The following is a 19,892-nucleotide window of genomic DNA, read 5'->3' on the forward strand; positions in this document are numbered from 1 at the left end:
TACTCTTTCAAAATCCTTCATGATTTTACAATAGGGTTTATTTATGTATCCTCTTCAATTTGGTTTTCAGCTCTGAATACTGTGCAATGATATTCAGGTGCAATTCCAAGTTCACAACAAGAAAATCCCTCTTAAAGACTTCAAGTACCAAGGGGATACGGTGGTGTCGTGGTAATATCACTGAACTCGTAACCCAGACACGGGTTCAAAACCCACCACGGCAACTGATGGAATTTAAATTCAATGAATTAATAAATCTGGAATTGAAAGCTAGTCTCAGTGATGGTGACCATAAAACTATCATTGGTTGTTGTAAAAACTCATTTGGTACGGTAATGTCCTTTAGAGAAGAAAGATGTCAACTCTTAAACGGCTTGGCAGTTCAAGGGCAATTAGGGATGGGCAACAAATGCTGGCCTTGCCAGTGATGCCCATATTGATTAAAACCCTAATAAAAGAATTTAATCAGCATTAAAATAATGACTGATTCATTTCTGTATGGGTGAGAGAGGCCATTTGGCCCATCAAGCTCTACTATCCATAAACCTACAGTTAACGCTCAGCCACAACATCCAACTCTCTCTCTCTCTCTCTCTCTCTCTCTCGAGTTTTCACCGGCACCTCACGCATCATCACAACCATCAGCAAATACTAGAGCCATAAATATAGGATAATCACTGATAAATCCATTAAAATTCAAGAAAAACCTCTTTACCCAGAGAGTGGTGAGAATGAGAATGTGGAACTCACTACCGCGGGGAGTAGTTGAGGCAATTAGCGTAGATGCATTTAAGGGGAAACTAGGCTAACACATGATGGGGAAAGGAGTAGAAGGATTACAGATAGGCTGAGGCAAAGAGGAATGGGAGGAGGCTTGTGTGGAGTATAAATAGGCCAGTTGGGTCAAATGCCTGGTTCTGTGCTGTACAATCAATAGAACTCAATGTAAAGAATTGATTGTTCTCTGTGTGTGAAGAAGGGAGTATCATCTGGAACATGCCTTTTACCAGTTTGTACCTAGATCCCCTTGCCCTGCAGTCGTGGCTTCAGAGCAACCACGGGGTTTTAGTGTTGTTGAAAAGTTGCTCATATTAGGGTTAATTTGCAAACTGCTGATCACCTGCCAAACGGTCCCTTGATGTCATCGCCAGGCTTCAGTCCAAGGTCAAGGTGCTGATGCTGGAGGGGGCTCAGGTTTGGCACGGTCCTGTTGCGAGCGGAGGCCAGTGTGAGGCCCTGGTGAGCAAGCAGCGTGACAAGATTTTGAGAGCTGGGTGTCTCAGGGAATTCAAAAGGCGAGTGAACCTGCAAAAACAAAACCGGGAGTTTACTCTTTTTTTCAAATTCGGTTTTCAAGAAAGGACACTTGATTCTACTTTCTACTCAAGTCACAAATTTTCAAAAGTTCACAGTAAGTTTATGGTTATCACATAAGAATGCAAAAATAATCTGCCTCACCGACAATCTTCATGTCTGTGCTGGTGTGTGATTTTAAGATTGAGGCGATCTTCAGGTTTCACTGATTAATGTCATGTGATCAATACAGACCAAAGATCGAGTCCCAACATGGATCCATACCCACCCTGTGACACCAGGGGGAAACTTCCAACCCATTTTTGTCCCTGTTCTCTGGGTGGAATTGTTCCGGATTTGCACTAACTGCAGTAACGAGTGCGGAAAAGGACGTTTTGCCCGCTGGCCGCAATGGCGGGTTTTCGCGCTGTATCGTCCCAGTCCTGCCTCATTAATCATACATTCCCGAGAAACACGCTGTGTCCTCCGATTCACCCGCCCCGCCACTAACTCAGGCCTTCAGTAAACCGGGAGCCATATTTAAAGGCCGCCCCTCCACACAGCCAGCGCTCTTCAAGGGACAGGAAGCTGCTGCGAGCTGAGGTCTGTCAAAGGGAGGAAGTGTGCTGCCCCCAGATTTCGTGACCCCCCTCCCTCGAGCACCTACTGGACTCAGTGGCGGCCCGCCTCAAAGTCCTCTACCCCCACTCTGAGCCAAGGCCAGCAAACAAGGTCACCAATCCAGCATGGGAGGGGGTGGTCAGCACCAATGCCCTGCAAAGGAGGACGGCCACCCAGTGCAGGGACAGGATGAATGGTCTCATCCGCTCCTCCAGTGTAAGTCACTCTTCTCATCACTCTCAACTCACAAACCCCATCGCACATCCAGGGACAACACCACTAACTCCCACACACACCCTCACATCTCCTTCAGGCTCATGTCCTCTCGAGCTCCCGTCCTCATCCCCGTCCATGGCTCCGCTTACCACACCTACATTCCACCCACTGCCCTGTGTCCTGCTCACACTCTCTCCATCTGTTTCCATGCAGGAGAAGCTGCCTCACGTCAGCAGGGAGAGTTCCCGGCCTGGGGGGGGTGGGTGGAGTGGCCCACATTAGGCCCCTCACTCACTGTGAGGAGCGTGCCATTGCGCTGACAGGTGAGGAGACGATTTTGCCCAGAAGATTTTGTCCTTTGTGTTTGTTTCTTTGTAGATGTAAAAATTGCAGTTGTTTTGAAATCCCTGCATGGCCTCTAATCCCCCTCCATCTCTGTAACCTCCACCTAACCCAACACCCTCTGAAATCTGCAAGAAGAAATCACTGGGGGTGAGGTGATGCCACAGTGGTATTAGTAACCCAGAGGCCCAGGGTAATGCTCTGGGGACCTGGGTCCGAATCCCACCACAGCAGATAGTGGAATTTAAAAGTCGAATGAGGACCAGGAAACTACTGTTGATTGTTGTAAAAACCCATCTGGTTCACTAATGTCCTTACCTGGTCTGGCCTACATGTGACTCCAGACCCACAGCAATGTGGTTGACACTTAAATGCCCTCTGAAATGGCCTAGCAAGCTACTCAGTTGTAACAAACTGCTACAAAGCCTCAAAAAAAAGGAATGAAACCAGGCAGACCACCCGGCATCGACCTAGGCATTGGAAATCTCATTGGCAATCTCAGCCCTGACATAGTCATCCTCACGGAATCATATCTTACAGATAATGTCCCAGACACCACCATCACCATCCCTGGAGAAGAGCTATACAGTCGGGAGGGAGTTGCCCTGGGTGTCCCCAACATCGACTCCGGACCCCATGAAGTCTCATGGCATCAGGTCAAACATGGGCAAGGAAACCTCCTGCTGATTACCATGTACCGCCCTCCCTCAGCTGATGAATCAGTGCTCCTCCATGTTGAACACCACTTGGAGGAAGCACTGAGGGTGACAAGGGCACAGAATGTTCTCTGGGTGGGGGGCTTCAATGTCCATCACCAAGAGTGGCTCAGTAGCACCACTTCTGACCGAACTGGCCGAGTCCTAAATGACATAGCTGCTAGACTGGGTCTGCGGCAGGTGGTGACAGAAACAACAAGAGGGAAAAACACACTTGACCTCATCCTCACCAACCTGTCTGCCGCAGATGCATCTGTCCATGACAGTATCGGTAGGAGTGACCACCGCACAGTCGTTGTGGAGACGAAGTCCCGCCTTAACGTTGAGGATACCCTCCATCATGTTGTGTGGCACTACCACCGTGCTAAATGGGATAGAGTTCGAACAGATCTAGCAACTCATCCATGAGGCGCCGTGGGCCATCAGCAGCAGCAGCAGAATTGTACTCGAACACAATCTGTAACCTCATGGCCTGGCATATCCCCCACTCTACAATTACCATCAAGCCAGGGGATCAACCCTGGTTCAGTGAAGAGTGCAGGAGGGCATGCCAGGAGCAGCATGAGGCATACCTAAAAATGAAGCATCAACCTATAACACAGGACTACTTGCATACCAAACAGCATAAGCAGCAAGTGATAGACAGAGCCAAATGACCCCACATCCAACGGATCAGATCTAAGCTCTGCAGTCCAGAAACTGTACTGGACTAGCCAAGGGGAGTAGTGGGGAAGATGGGAAGGAAGGGGAAAGAAGGGAGATGAGGGAGGGAAGGAATGCAGGGCAGCTAAGGGAGAGAGGTAATGGAGGGAAGATCAAGGGAAGGAGGTAACCGATGGAGGCAGTGGAAGATTGGGACACAAAATGGATGGAGGGAGAGAGGGGATGGGGAGATGGGGGGCAAGGGGGAGAGGAGATGGGGGGGGGAAGGGGGAGAGGAGATGGGGGGGGAAGGGGGAGAGGAGATGGGGGGGGAAGGGGGAGAGGAGATGGGGGGGGAAGGGGGAGAGGAGATGGGGGGGGAAGGGGGAGAGGAGATGGGGGGGGAAGGGGGAGAGGAGATGGGGGGGGAAGGGGGAGAGGAGATGGGGGGGGAAGGGGGAGAGGAGATGGGGGGGGAAGGGGGAGAGGAGATGGGGGGGGAAGGGGGAGAGGAGATGGGGGGGGAAGGGGGAGAGGAGATGGGGGGGGAAGGGGGAGAGGAGATGGGGGGGGAAGGGGGAGAGGAGATGGGGGGGGAAGGGGGAGAGGAGATGGGGGGTGAGGGGGAGAGGAGATGGGGGGTAAGGGGGAGAGGAGATGGGGGGGAAGGGGGAGAGGAGATGGGGGGGGGAAGGGGATGGGGAGATGGGGGGGAAGGGGATGGGGAGATGGGGGGGAAGGGGATGGGGAGATGGGGGGGAAGGGGATGGGGAGATGGGGGGGAAGGGGGAGAGGAGATGGGGGGGGAAGGGGGAGAGGAGATGGGGAGATGGGGGGGGAAGGGGATGGGGAGATGGGGGGGAAGGGGATGGGGAGATGGGGGGTGAAGGGGGAGAGGAAATGGGGGGGAAGGGGGAGAGGAAATGGGGGGGGAAGGGGGAGAGGAGATGGGGGGGAAGGGGGAGAGGAGATGGGGGAGAAGGGGGAGAGGAGATGGGGGGGAAGGGGGGAGAGGAGATGGGGAAGAGGGGGAGTGGGAGAGGGGAAGGGACAAAGTCAAAGTCAGAGATGACACTTAACCTTCTCAATCAGTAACCGTGGAAACTGAATTGCAACCCTGTGCATAGCTGTGAGATTATATGTACGTGAAAAGCCTGCTGGCCACAAACAGGTCCCACAGACTTCCTATATTATTTGTACAGGACTACAGAAAGTATCCCAATATAATATAATAGAAAACCACACATTATCCTAACACAAAGGGTCAATGATCTGGTATTTTATATTCCCTCGAGTATGGAAGATTAAGGGGCTGATCTAATTGACGTGTTTCAGATGATTAAAGGATCTGATAGGGTCGATAGAGACAGTTTCCTCTGGGGTGGGGAGGAGGGAGTCCAGAGCAAGGGGGCAAAACTTTCAAATTCGAGCCAGGCCATTCTAGGGTGATGTAAGGAAACACCTCCTCACATAGAGAGCAGTGAAAATCTGGAACTCTCTCCCCCAAAGATGCTGGGGGCGCAGTAGAAAATTTTATAATCGGAGAATGATAGATTTCAGTGCTGATAAAGAGTCATACGGACTCGATACGTTAACTGTGTTCCTCTCTGCAGACGCTGGCAGACCTGCTGAGTTTTTCCAGCTATTTTTACTTTTATTTTTGTTTCAGATTTCCAGCATCCGCAGTATTTTGCTCTTACGATAGATTTTTGTTGGGCAAGGGGTATAAGGGTCATAGAACCAAGGCCGGTAAATGGAGTTAAGATACAGATCAGCCATGATCGATCTGAATGGCAGAGCCGGGTCAAGGGGCTGATTGGTCACCTCGTGTTGCTATGGTAGCTTCTCATTAAAGGACAGCATCATTAATCAGGGCAAACACCGTCAGTATCAAATGCTTCCTTTTCTACGTTATAAATTTAACGTCGGCTTCTGAAGAGTTCCATAGCACTGGTCACGCCCATAGGCGGACCCCTCATCCTCAGGATTTAGTCTATATTGCCCAATATCTTGTTATGTGATTGTGTTATCTCCTCGAGTACATTTGTAAGTGGCTGTTTCACAGAAAACTAAATCGGCCTCCTGTCGAGGTGGAAGAATGCTCCTGCAGGTATCTTGAGATGTAAAACCTCTTCACTTGACGTTGATGGTATGAATGCATTTCATTTATCCAAAGCAAATAGACAACCGGGCTGCATTCACAGCACTCTCCAATATATTTATTGTAGAGCAGCACAAACTGAATTGAAGTCTAGAAAGTATTCTTTCATGGGATGTGGGCATCGCTGGCAAGGCCCAACATTTGTTGCCCATCCCTAACTGCCCTTGAACCAAGTGGTTTGCTAGGCCACTTCAGAGGGCAGTTAACATTGCTGTGGTAAAAACAAAAAACTACTGCGGATGCTGGAAATCCAAAACAAAAACAAAATTACCTGGAAAAACTCAGCAGGTCTGGCAGCATCGGCAGAGAAGAAAAGAGTCGACGTTTCGAGTCCTCATGACCCTTCAACAGAATCGTGAGGACTCGAAACGTCAACTCTTTTCTTCTCCGCCGATGCTGCCAGACCTGCTGAGTTTCTCCAGGTAATTTTGTTTTAACATTGCTGTGGGTCTGGAGTCACATGTAGGCCAGACCAGGTAAGGATAGTAGGTTACCTTCCCTAAAGGACACTAGACAGGTTTTTACAACAATCGATGATAGTTTCATGGTCACCATTACTGAAACTAGCTTTATATTCCAGATCTATTAACGAAATTCAAATTCCACTAGCTGCTATGGTGGGATTTGAACCTACGTCCACGGAGCATGAGCCTGAGCCTCTGGATTACTAGCCTAGCAAATTACCACTACACCACCATCTCCTCTTGTTATGCTGGACTATGTCCACATTGACAAATTATTTCAATTAGATAGTTTGGGGAGGACAGGAGTTGCACTTAGAAGTTACAGGAGGAGAAACCAATGTCACTAAAAACAGGTTATCTGATCATTATCACAGAACGGATTGTGGGATCCTTCTGTGCAACAACTGGCTGCCATGTTTCCTACATTACAACAGTGACTGGACTCCAAAGATACTTCATTTGGTGCAAAGTGCTATGGGATATCTGTGAAAGTTGCTTTAGAAATGCAAATCACTCTTTCTTTGTCTAATATTTTAGCAAAGTCAAGTGGTAAAATATAAAAGCAGGATACTGCAGATGCTGGAAATCTGAAATAGAAACAGAAAATGCTGGAAATACTCAGCAGGTCAGACAGCATCCGTGGAGAGAGAGAAACAGAGTCAACGTTTCGGGCTGATGACCTTGCTTATGGCAAAACAAGAGTTTCCCAATCGAGCGACGGAGCTCTTACCTTTGTCGGAGATCCCACGATTGTTGGGAGTGGGCTTCTCTGAATGAGCTCCGAGAGTTTGGGAGATGTCCGCATCTGTCTGCAAGGCTGCAGTGCTGGCATCTGCAGGGGCTGGCTGTGCTGAACCTGTGCCATGTACGTCACCATGGGCTCTGAATATTGTTTCCTTATCTTCTGCCGGCACTGATGTGTGTCCGAGAGGTTAGGAGCACTGTGCAGTCTGGAACCCAATCCGTGCTGGTGTGGTTCTGGCAAGAAGAGGCATGTTTCCAACACGCAAATCCATTAGCACTGCTTAAAACTGTCCACGGCTATCACGGTACCATAGCAACAGTATCACAATAACACGGTAGCTTAGTAAGATGGTGATGTTTCTGGCAGGAGTAGACCTTTGGGTCACCTAGTCTACCCTTTAGGTTCTTGCTGTGATCCTAGAACTAATAGCCCCTTATCCCCATTCATTACCAGAGTTCACTCATTCTTTTTTCAAACTCTGATGATTTTTCTAAACTAGCAGCCCAAATTCTTAATCTGTTTTAAACTTCAGCCAACCTCTTTGACAAAAAACCTATTTGCCTGAATTTCCTTATTTTATTTTGACATCCTGAACTTTAACCTGGGTTTGAACTTTAACCTGTGTCCTCCAGGGGTCAATCCCTCTGCCCAAACTTTCTTGGAGCTCAATTCTTCAAAGCTGGAAAATCTTAAAAGATCTCAACCAAATCCTCCCTTACGTTCCTCTCATCCAAAGGGTAAAGTGCCAGAATGCGCAATCTTTGTTCAAAACATGCCTCCTACTTACACACCATTTCTATCCACACTTTTTAATTTAGGTTCCCCCCCCTGCCCCCCCACCCAGCTCCGTCACTTCTGTTCCCAGGTCTCAGGAGGGTTCCCTCTTCTCTTAGCCCCCTTTTGCCTCCCCTTCCTAAATGACTTGCTTCCCCCCCCCCACTTCCCAGTCTACCAAAAATTCATGGGAGCGTGGTTCTCCCTCCCTCTCCACCCCCGATCTCTTGTGGACACTCCTGCCCATTCCATCAGCCAGGTAGGCTGGATGATCAGTCTCAATCATGGCCGTTCCTGTTCCTCTGGTGGGCAGTCGTCACCCTGCTCACTCCTCCTCCCTCTCAAGACAAAGCTCCAGGCTGACTGTAGAATCCCCCCCCCCGGCCCAGCACCACGGTGTAGGGAAGTCAATGCTCCGGTCTTGAGTGTCAGCCAAAGCTGTCGGTGACTTGAGTTGCTTTGAAACTCCACAGCAAACCTGTGGTATAATTTACAAGACACCTCGGGCCAATTCGTCTGACACTAGTGAACAATGGGACTGATATAGTTGAGAGATGTACTTACCTGGAGATGTGTGCTTAACCCGTGCCTCTGATCCAATGGGCGATGTATTGGCAAACTGGTCCGGCTGCTCAGGAATTGTGCCAACTTCAACACAGAAGAAAATATTTCCAGCGTTGTGAGTTTTGAATAGATTTGCTCAATGAAGCCAGAAAAACAGCAATAAATATTCTAGTTCTCGAGCCATCACAGTTCTCCATGTTTAATTGATGGATCTGTGTAATAATTAATTTTTAAAAGCGGCACTACCGCGACGTGCTGTCTGTGTTGTGCGATGCAGAATGAAGTCCAGTACTGGAACACACAGCCCTTCTTCACATGAGCGTTTTATTAGCTCCAGTTCCGGGGCTATGGGGCTAAATTTTGTTTTTGTGGTCGGTGGGGGGGGTCCTGTCAACAGGCCCAAAAGTGGCGGGACAACCCCCTATCGGGGGTCTGTGGGACCCCGGCCACATCCTGCCACCAGCAGGTTATCAATGGGGAGGGGAGGGGTCCGTCAATGTTAAGGTCAGCCACCTGCCCCCCAAGGGCTGCTGACCAATCAGAGGACAGGGCCACCCGGAGTGGTAATCACCACTGGGACTGTATGTGGAAGAGGAGGATGCCAATGGAAGCACACTGCCCTCTCAAGGAGGTAGATGGTGTCTGGGGGCAGGCCCCGGCGAGAGGGTGAAGGTGAGGTTGCTGAAGGCAGGCTGGACCATTGCCACAGAGGAAGGGCCAAAGAGTGCCTGACTAGAAGGATCCCCACTCAGCCCGCAGGGGGTCGCCAGGGTTCACCTGGTGCTTCCCCACATGATCGAGCAACCCCCCTACCCCCGCTGATGTTTGTGAAATGCCAGCGGGTGAGAAGAGGCCCTTATTTGGCTCAATTGACCTTCAGGCTTTCCACACCACACACACCGCTGGCACGATGGCATGGCAGTGGGAAGATGTTGGGCACTCCAGGCCTCCCTCTGGCTCTCCCTCACCGTTTTAAGAGCCCCCCCTCTCCCCTCCCAGTCCGTCCCCAGAGGGAGGGTAAATTCAACCCGTTAACTCTCCTGACGAGTTCAGATCTAAACCCTGACAGAGAATCAAGCTCCTGATTTCCAACACGTTAAATATTCACGTCTGGGCTCATTATACAACAGTAGCTCAGGGCCTACCTTGTGGTGATGGCAAGTAAGGCTTCATACTTCCAGAAGATGGCCTTCGAAATGGGGAGGATCCTTGTTCTCCATGACGTGGGGGTGAAGCCCCGGGTTTGTTGAAACTCAGCGGGCTGGTGCTGCTTGACCTTCGCACTCCCCCAGACCTGAGGGGTAAGCAGTTACAACACAAGTCAAGCCAGAAAATACAGAAGCTTTGTCTTTCACTGACTTTGAATTCTGAAGAATTGCCCCTTAATGGAGCAGAGATTCCTCCAGCTCATCATTTCAGTGAACTAAACAAAGTCAGCATGGGTAGGTGAAGGAGGTTTCCCCGCTCATTGCCATCAAATTTTTCATTGAAATTATCAGCAAGTTAAAGCCACAGAATGATACAGCTCAACAGAGGCCATTCAGCCCATTGTGCCTGTGCTGGCTCTTTGAAAGGGCAATCCAATTAGTCCCACTCCCCTGCTCACTCCCCATAGCCCTGCAATTTTTTCCCCCTTCACGCTTTTCTCCAATTCTTTTTTGAAAGTTGTTATTGAATCTTCCACCGCCCTTTCAGGCAGCTTCTGCTCCTTCCCGATGAAAACAACTCACTGCTGGAGCTGGACTTATCCAGGCAAGTGGAGAGTGTTCCATCCTGACTTGTGCCTTGTCGATGGTGGACAGGCTTTGGGGAGTGAGGAACTGAGTTACTCTCTGCCGCATGGTTACGGGGAGAAGTCGGGAGAATGGGGTTGAGAAACTTAACAGCCATGATTGAATGGCAGAGCAGACTCGATGGGCCAAATGGCCTAATTTCTGCTCCTATGTCTTATGGTCTTATGGAATTCCCAGCCTCTGTCCTGCTCTTGTGGCCACAGTATTTATATGGCTAGTCCAGTTCAGTTTCCGGTCAATGGTAACCCCCCCAGGATGTTGTTAGCGGGGGATTCAGTGATGGTAAACCAATTTAAACTGGTGAAAGGGAAATCATTAATTTCACTCTTCATTAGTTTGTGAGATAAGGTACCATCACCAAGATACAGAGTTATGTGTCATGAATATTAATGTGACCATTATACCAGAGTTTGGATCCAATGCTGTTAAACATTGTTCTGCAAAACAATAATTTCTATTTACTCATGTTAAACCCCTTTGCTTCAGGGCAGCTTGATTTCTGAAATTTAAGGTCAGCCATGATATTGAATTGTGGAGCAGGCTTGATGGGCCCTGTGGTTCACTCCTCCTCCTATTTCTTATATTCTTATGTTTCCTGGTCACAACACTCATTTCAATAATCTAACGCCTTAAGGCTTCTTTAACTAAGTAACTCATGAAGACTTTGTTGCGGGTCGGAGGGATGTCATTGGAGGCTGATCGCTTTGGCTCAGGGCTGTTCCAAACTGGCATTAGAATTCAGAACGCACTCAACCAACACAGCTTCGGAGAGGATGCAGGGGAGATTTAACATGGTATCAGGGATGAGGGACTTAATTTAGCTGGGGAATCTGGAGAAGCTGGGAATGTCATCCTTGGAGCAGGGAAAGTTAAGGGCAGGTTTAAGTAGAAAAGTTCAACACTATGAGGGCATTCTGATAAAGCAGTTAGGAAGCAGCTGTTTTCAATGGTGGAGGGTCAGTAACCAGAGGGGACACGATTTTAAATAATTGACCAGAAACTGAACTGGACCAGAGGGGAGACGCAGAAATCTTTTTATGCAGTGAGTTGTTGTGATCTAGAATGCACTTGCCTGTAAGCAGGTTCAACACTAACTTTCGAAAGAGAACTGGATATGTACTTGCAATGGAAAAACTTACAGGGCTAGGGGGAAACAGCAGGGGTGTGGGACTAATTGGATACTTCTACCAAAGAGCTGGCAGAGGTACGATGGGCTGAATGGGCTCCCACTGGGCTGTATCATTCTGTAAACCCTCTGTGGCATTTTAGTGAACTGGCACCTGAAGCTGAAAGTCTGCAGTATTCCTGGGCACTGTCGGCTGATCACCAAGTTATATTACCACCTCCTCAGTGCAACTGGCTGGGGGGGGGGGCAATAAATACCAGTTTCACATGTCTTAAATTAAAAGCCAGCCAGCCGAGCTCATTAATTGGATGTCAGAGGGGTAGAGGAGGCTGGGAATCCTCCCACTCAGACACAGGTAACCTCGAAGGCCAACAGCTCAGCAGTTAGGGTGGTCCTTTGGTAATCTATGTGATGTTAGCTGCTAAACCCCTGCATTGCCCCTGCACACACTTGGAGTTCCTTAAACTTCATCTTCTGACTTTCACTTAATCTCTCTGGCCTTGCCTAAGTAGGGGTCTTGCCCCAGTGGGGAGTGTACTTGGTAAACAGAACCCTACTGTTAGGGATCTATTTCTCACCAGCTTGGTTTGGAGACTCTCAAACATTTGCTGGGTTCCAGACACCCGCAGCCTTCCTCAGCTATTCGATCCATCTTTCAACGTTCCTGCCCTATCCACCAGGGCACATATGACAGGTAGCCCAGGGTAGATCTCTAATTCCCCTCTAAGCTGGATGCGTGCAGGGCCACACAGCAGGTGGAATGTACCGCCTAGTGCAACACCCAGCCCAAGCCCATACACAACCCAACACTCCCTTTAAGATGTGCAGCCGCACATTAATCTTAAAGGGTCCATGCAGCGCATCAAACAGGTCATGCACAGCAACCAAAAGTTAGAGGGAAGATTCTAAGTCTCTCCATTTAGTTTTCCCTGTTCATCATTGTTCACTTTCTCCCAGTACTGTGTCAAAGCCAGGGTGTGAGATGGTACACAGTCATCTACACAATAATCTTGGTGGGGAGGAGAAAAAGGGGCAAGATTGTACACCCTTGATACAACCATCCCAGTTTTCACTCCATTAACTTCCAATGCAGTGAAAATCAGGCCCGTTCTGTAACAGGAGAATGATTGTTGCCTAGGCAATGAAGTTGAAAATCTATCCCCTCCCCTCCCATTATTGGTTGCAAGATATTGTTTCATGGTAAAATCCCTCAATGTTATTTTACTGACCTATCTCTTAGTCATTTGGTATCTTAGAACTTGAGTATTGCTGATGTCAGGGGAAGCAGCAACTTTTTACTGTATGAGAAGAGAGTGTTGATTGGTTGGCAAGTGAGGATGAGGTTGCCGATTGTCTGCTGGGCTCACCGTGGGGCGCATGTGTGTGTACTGGAAGTTTCATATATTAATACACAGGGCCCTGTTCTTTGCAGACAGAATATGTACACACACTGTGCCTGTTTCAGCTAAACAAAGTAAATGACAGCCATTCGCTGGATCATTCCTCAGGGCAGTGCCCTGACCAATCAGAGTCAAGCTTCCTAGTTTGAATTTCAAACAATGCTTGGCAGTTAACTGTCGGTCACCATTAACTGGTGCATTCTCTATGGCAACACCTCTACCAATCAGAGTCCACTTGCCAACCAATCAGCACTCTCTTGTCATACAGTATAAAGTTGTTGCTTTCCCTGACATTGGTATTCGTGCAATTGTCCTGATGAGTGCAAGACAAAAAGCTTCAACAAAATGTATTTTTCCAGCAATACTTAACCTCTCTCTCACCTGGGTAAGGTGCACTGATTTTTCTACTATACCAATTGACTGTCAGACTGAAGTTGAATTTGAACTGAAGCACTGCGAAGTGGTTGCATGTAACAGAGTCCCGATCAACTCACTGGGAAGACTAACCTTGGTGAGCTGCAGTGCTTTGGAGACTGAAGGTTCTGTTCTATTCGCTGGTAATTGAGAACCTGCGTAGGGACAGGGATAGGAACGGTGTCTCCATAGGTGCTGATGGATTCCTGGCTCGGCCGACTGCAAGACACAGGAAGACCTCATATCACAAGGTGTTTACTAAATCCAACTTTCTAGGAAAAGATGCAACAGGCATTTCTTCACAGCACACTCATAGTTACAGAGTTCCTGCACTTGGACCTATATTAGCAGAAGTTTAGAAGGATGAGATGTGATCTCATTAAAACGTAAAATTCTTAAGCTGCCTGTCAGGGTCGTTGCTGAGAAAATGTTTCCTCTGGTTGGAGAGTCCAGATCACAGTGTCAGGATAAGGGGTCATCCATTTAGGACTGGGGTGTTGTGAATCTCTGGAAATTTTGACTCCAGAGAGCTGTGAATAATCAGCTGTTGAGAATATTGAAACCTGGGAGTTTGATAGATTTTTGAGGACTGAGGGAATTAAGGGATTAAGGGAGATAGGGCAGGAAGGGGGAGTCGAGGTAGGAGATCTGCCGTGTTCTTGTTGAATGGTGGAGCAGGTCCGAAGGGCTGAATGGCCTCCTGCTCCTATTTCTCATGTTGTGTTCAAACCGATCCCAATGAGTGGAGACTGGAGTTCCAGCTCAGAATTATAGCTTGGAATCCAGCAGCATACCCGTGTCAGGTGGGTATGGGTGCCCCCCTTCCTCTCTGAATGGGTTGCAAGAGCCCAGAACTATGGCCCCCATCAGCTGGGGTAAGAGGTCAATGGAAGGAGGTTCATGTTGCGGCCTGTTAGACTGATAATCAGCCTGCAAATCCATCAGCACAAACTCCATAGTCAGCAAGGGCCTCGGGGTTGGCCAATCACGCCGACACTAAGACCAGACAGTGGGTATATTGTCAGGGAATCTCTACCATCCAATCTGTGTTAGAAATAGGAAAATTACAGAGCTTCAGAGAAGAAATGCTTAGATTTATATCGCCCCTTTCATAAACTCAAAGGGCTTCACAACCAATGAAGTACTTTTGAAGTGTAGTCATTGTTTTAATATAGGAAGCACAGCAGCCAATGTGTGCACAGCAAGCTCCCACAAGCAGCAATGTAATAATGACCAGATAATCTGATTTTAATGGGGTTGTTTGAAGGATAAATATTGGCCAGGACAGTGGGGAGAACTTGTCTGCTTTTCTTCAAAATAGTTACATGGGATCTTTTAGATCAACCTGAGACAGCAAACAGGGCCTTGGTTTAATGTCTTATGTGAAAGACAGTATCTCCAACGGTGCTCCCTGAGTACTGCACTGGCAATGTGAGCTGCGATTATATGTTACTGATATCTGGAGAGGGGTCTAAACCCACCACCCTCTGAATCAGGAGCGAGAGGATTTCTCAGTAGCGGCAACTAACACCAGCTCCGTTAAAGAATTAATGTTGGTCATGTAATCCAGTAAACAAGCTGTTAAGCCATCCTCTGTGACATTTGAGGTCCTGTCAGACATGCTGTTGGCACCTTCCTGATTTATTAAATGTCAGGTTTCCAGGCAATTGTTTTGAGAAAATGTTATCAGAACGTGTAATTACAAAAATCTCATTAAACCTCAATTTAGTCCAACACTGCAGTAGTCTTACCCTGAGGGGCTTGGGGAACTGCTGCAGGATGCAGAAGGAGATGATGGTCTCCCTTGACTTCCTAACCCTGTGGAGGTCAGAACTGAACTGCTGGAACAAAGAGAGCAGGGAACAAGGTAATTAGCCCCCATTACACATGAAGCACAGCACAGCAGTGATATTGGAACTGAGTACCATTAACAAGTAGAACTCCTAAGAGTTTAAAGGTGCAATTTGACTCAAAAAATACCTTTCACAACCACAAGACGTCTTAAAGTGCTCTACAGCCAATGAAGTACTTCTGAAGTGTAGTTACTGTTGTAATGTCGGAAACACAGCAGCCAATTTGCACACAGCAGAGATCCCACAAACAGCAATGCGATAATGACCAAATAATCTGTTTTGGTGACGTTGATTGAGGGAGAAACATTGGCCAGGACACCAGCGAGACCTGCCCTGCTCTCCAGAATAGCGCTATGGGAATCTTTTGCCTCCACCCAGTCAGATGGGTCCTCGGTTTAATGAGTCATCCAAAAGATGGCACCTCCAATAGTACAGCACTCCCTCAGTATTGCACTGGAGTGTTAGCCTGGATTTTTGTGTCCAAGTCCTGGAGTGGGACTTGAACCTGGAACTTTGTGACTCAAGAGGCAAAACTGCTACCAACCGAACCACAGCAGACTCAGTGTCAAAGCGGAGTGTAAAATACATATTGAGGAACAAACAGTCTCATTATGAGGGTGCGGCCACCTAGGACTGACAGAAGGAGACACTTCTTCACTCAGAATCTTTCGAATCCTCTATCCCAGAGGGCTGCGGATGTTCAGTCGCTAAGTATATTGACGACGGAAATCAATAGATTTTGGACGCTAAGGGAATTAAGGGACATGGCAATAATGTGGGGAAATGGAACTAAATGGCAAGTCCTGCTCTTATTTCTTAGGGTCTCAGGGCAGCTAGGGCTGGATAATAAATGCCGGTCCTGGCCAGTGAGATTAAATCAAAAGTACAAAGACTCACCCACAAGAAGATGGACCTGAACAACGGGCTGAAGTCCACTGGGGACAAAGCGTGAAGGAACTAAGTCTAGTCAAAGAGACTGCTAGACTTTGTGCACATGCCCCCGCTGTGTCATTAGAGAGAGAAACAGACTTACCTGCTGTAATTCAGGCTGTCAATCGCTGTCCTTCCTGCCATTGTGTCACTCATCAGCTCACCTGAAGAGCAAAAGAGCAAGTATTTACCCTCTCTTTTCAACAATACAACTGACAAAGTATTTACTTCAGATTCATAAAGTCATTTCAGCACAGGAGGAGGCCATTCAGCCCATTGAGTCCTTGCTGGCTCTCTGTGGAGCAATCCAATCAGTCCCACTCCCGCCCCCCCCGCCCCCTGCTCTCTCCCCAGCAACTTTATTTTCCTCAAGTGCTCATCCAATTTCCTTTAGAAATCATTCATCCTCTCCGCTTCCGCCCCACCTCGTGGGCAGCGAGTTCCAGGTTATTACCACTCTCTGCGTAAAAAAAGTTCCTCCCCGCTTTCCTGCTTATGAATTGTATAATAAAACCAACAGGAAACTTCTGAATTTACTCGGGCAAGTTAGCAACGGTGAGAATATTGTGCCAGAATCCGAAAAACTTTTCGCGATTAACTTCCTCTCTGATGTATCAACGGAACTTCTCCCACAAGTTAAAACTTTTGCAAGCTAGTATCAACCTTCATCATCATTTCAGAGGTCTCAGAATCTGGCAGGATATTTTATATTCACAATCGATCCGGAATATTGCATCCACTATAAAAATTCAAGTACGTCCAGGTGAAATATTTGTGAGTGAGATTGAAATAGGATGCAGCATAGAGACAGTGAACAGAGCATAGTTTGTTATTTCAGTTTCTCACTCAAGTTTGTTCCCACTGGAAACTCCGTCTTTTCCCCTCACATTCCCGATCTCAATCATTGATCGTCTGGTTATGTTATGTTTTAGTTAGTCCTCTCAGTTAAATGTTGAAGCCTAATTTGGAATTAAACACACGGGACAATGTGAAAGAACGTGCTGGCTCCATTAACACGTTGCTCTTTATATTAGAGTGAGAGGTTTCTAAAGATTGCTAAACTTTGGTATAGGATTTCATTTGTGTATGCAAATCAGTTCTGAGCTGTGTTTATAGTAATTTGTAAGTTTTGCTATGGTCAAGTACATTGGGTCGGGGGGCGGGGTTGGTGAAATTCATTGCACAAGGATAAAAATGGGAGAACACTGGAAATTCTCTATAATTAATGAGCCATGGGCAAAATTGAGGAACAGGAGGCCATTCAGCCCTTTGAACCTGTTGCACAATTCGGTTAGATCATAGTAGATCGCTACCTCAAAGATATTCACCCTCTTGTTTTAGACCCCTTGATAACCTAAGCCAACAAAAATCCATCAATCTCAGTACTTTTACTGGAGTGACAAGGATTCCAAATCCTCCCTCCCAGATACAAATCCGAGTTTGTTAAGGGGATATTTCTCGTTGCTCTGCTAGACTTACTTCTTCCCAATCAAAAGTGCCCAAGTTAGGACAAATTCCCCACTGCGCTAATCTTACTGAAAGTACTCAAGGCTTGTAACCGTTACTGGGTGTATTTTACAACACACTGCTGCATTACTCAGGACTTCATACAACGGGAATCCGAGTGTATTTACTCCACTTTAATGAGGAGAGAGAGCAGGTCTTTGCTGTGAGTCGGACATGTCAAGCTGCACTCAATTTGGACAAGAATGTTGAATCAAAGAAGGTACAAGAACAACAAATTGCATCTATATAGCACCTTTAATGTGGTAAAACAAGGCAAATTAGGGATGGGCAATAAATACTGACCTCACTGGGGATGCTCACATCCCACGAATGAATCAGAAAAAGTCCCAAGGTGCTTCACAGTTGTGTGATCAAACAAAATTTGACACTGAGCCACAGTGGAGACAACCACTGTCACTTGTTCAAAGGGAGCGAGAGAGAGGGTCATGAGAGAGAGGCGAGAGAGAGAGGCGGAGAGAGAGACAGAGAGAGAGACAGAGAGAGAGAGAGACAGAGAGAGAGAGAGACAGAGAGAGAGAGAGACAGAGAGAGAGAGAGAGACAGAGAGAGAGAGAGAGACAGACAGAGAGAGAGAGAGGCATGAGAGAGAGAGAGAGGCATGAGAGAGACGGAGAGAGAGAGAGACAGAGAGACAGAGGAGAGGGAGAGACAGACGGAGAGAGACAGAGAGAGAGAGACAAAGAGAGAGGCAGAGAGAGAGAGGCAGAGAGAGAGGAGACAGAGAGAGAGAGAGACAGACAGACAGACAGAGAGGGAGAGACAGAGAGAGAGAGAGAGAGAGAGACAGACAGAGAGGTTTAGGGGGAGAATTCCAGAGCTTAGGGCCCAGGCAGCTGAAGACACAGCTGCCAATGGTGGAACACAAAGAGGCCAGAATTGGAGGAGCACAGCGATCACTACATTGATGTTGGAGCTCTGTTGGTGTGAGGACCCTGAGTGACGTGGCTGGGGAACGCCGACTTACCAGGGTAGTGTGTTGGGCTGTTGTAAGGCACCAACACAAAGTCGTCGATGTCACAGGAGGAGTTCTTGCTGCTGCTGCCGCCCGACTCCTTGGAGCCCTGAAGGAATCCCGGGGTCTCCTGGGTGGGCGATGCGAGGGCTTTCTCACAGAGCTGCTGCATATCGGCCAGTGACTGTTTCCAAGGGAAAGGAAGGTGTTAAAGGAGCGTCTTTCATATCGCAGCATTGACAGAATTACAACATCGCTTCAGTGCCCCTTGGTGCACAGTGATTTGTTCACCTGTCAGCATCTTGAGAACTAAAGTTAAGAACAACGTAAAGAGAGAGAGAATAGTGCAAAGAGGAGTGTGAAGGAGACAAAAAGAGGAAAGATGAAACCAAACATCATGACAACAGCATCTAGAGAGCAGGTGATGTTGCTGCCTTGTTATGAGTGCAGTCGTGTTGTGCTTATGTTACAGGATTAGTCATCCAGGGGATGCGAGTTCACTTCCCACTAGTTTAAGAATTTGAATTCTGTTAATAAAATGTTGGCCTCAGTAAAAGGAGCCACAAAGCTGTTGGATTGTCGTAAAAACCCTACAAGTTCACTAATGTTCTTTAGGGAAGGAAATCTGTCATAAGAAATAGGAGCAGGGGTAGACCATACGCAGCCCATTGGCTCCACCAGTCAACATGATCATAAGAATATAACATAAGGAATAGGAGTAGGCCATTCGGCCCCTCAAGCCTGCCCCTCAAGCCTGCCCCACCATTCAATAAGATCATGGCTGATCTGCCCCAGGCCTCAACTCCTCTATCGTGCCAGCTCCTCATAGCCCTCAACTCCCCGATATTTCAAAGATCTATCTGCCTCCTCTTTAAATACTTGCAGTGATCTAGCCTCCACAACTCTCTGGGGTAGAGAATTCCAGACATTCACTACCCTCTGAGAGAAGAAATTCCTTCGCATCTCAGTTTTAAATGAGTGTCCCCTTATTCTGTAACTGTGTCCCCTAGTTCGAGATTCCCCCACTGGTGGAAACATCTTCTCAACATCTACCCTGTCAAGCCCCCTCAGAATCTTGTACGTTTCAATAAGATGGCTGATCTTGGGCTTCAACTCCACTTTCCCGCCCATTCCCTTAATTCCCCAAGAGACCAAAAATCTGTCTATCGCAGCCTTAAATATAGTCAACGATGGAGCATTCACAATCCTCTGGGGTAGAGAATTCCAAAGATTCACAACCCTTTGAGTGAAGAAATTTCTCCTCTTCTCAGTCCTAAATGATCATCCCCTTATCCTGAGAATGTGCCCCCGTGTTCCAGAATTCCCGACCAGGGGAAACAACCTCTGTGCCGACCCTGT

The 19,892-nt window shown here is 47.7% G+C and overlaps 1 protein-coding gene across 4 annotated transcripts in view; it reads right to left on the bottom strand.

Annotated features, from left to right (window-relative positions):
- The window catches only part of ulk1b (unc-51 like autophagy activating kinase 1), a 104,491-nt gene that overhangs the window by 28,474 nt on the left and 56,125 nt on the right, over positions 1 to 19,892 (bottom strand). For 2 of the 4 annotated variants that reach the window (XM_078554531.1, XM_078554530.1), the window contains exons 13-20: positions 18,546 to 18,717; positions 16,158 to 16,218; positions 15,023 to 15,112; positions 13,365 to 13,490; positions 9,684 to 9,832; positions 8,539 to 8,622; positions 7,186 to 7,433; positions 1,121 to 1,305 (exon numbers count right to left, since the gene is read on the bottom strand). In XM_078554531.1, coding sequence (XP_078410657.1) covers positions 1,121 to 1,305; positions 7,186 to 7,433; positions 8,539 to 8,622; positions 9,684 to 9,832; positions 13,365 to 13,490; positions 15,023 to 15,112; positions 16,158 to 16,218; positions 18,546 to 18,717 — 1,115 coding nt within the window. Of the gene's footprint in view, positions 1 to 1,120; positions 1,306 to 7,185; positions 7,434 to 8,538; positions 8,623 to 9,683; positions 9,833 to 13,358; positions 13,491 to 15,022; positions 15,113 to 16,157; positions 16,219 to 18,545; positions 18,718 to 19,892 lie in introns of all 4 variants that reach the window. The other 2 variants (XM_078554532.1, XM_078554533.1) reach the window with 2 other exon arrangements.

Source organism: Cetorhinus maximus, chromosome 12, assembly GCF_964194155.1.
Source record: "Cetorhinus maximus chromosome 12, sCetMax3.hap1.1, whole genome shotgun sequence".
NCBI lineage: Eukaryota > Metazoa > Chordata > Chondrichthyes > Lamniformes > Cetorhinidae > Cetorhinus > Cetorhinus maximus.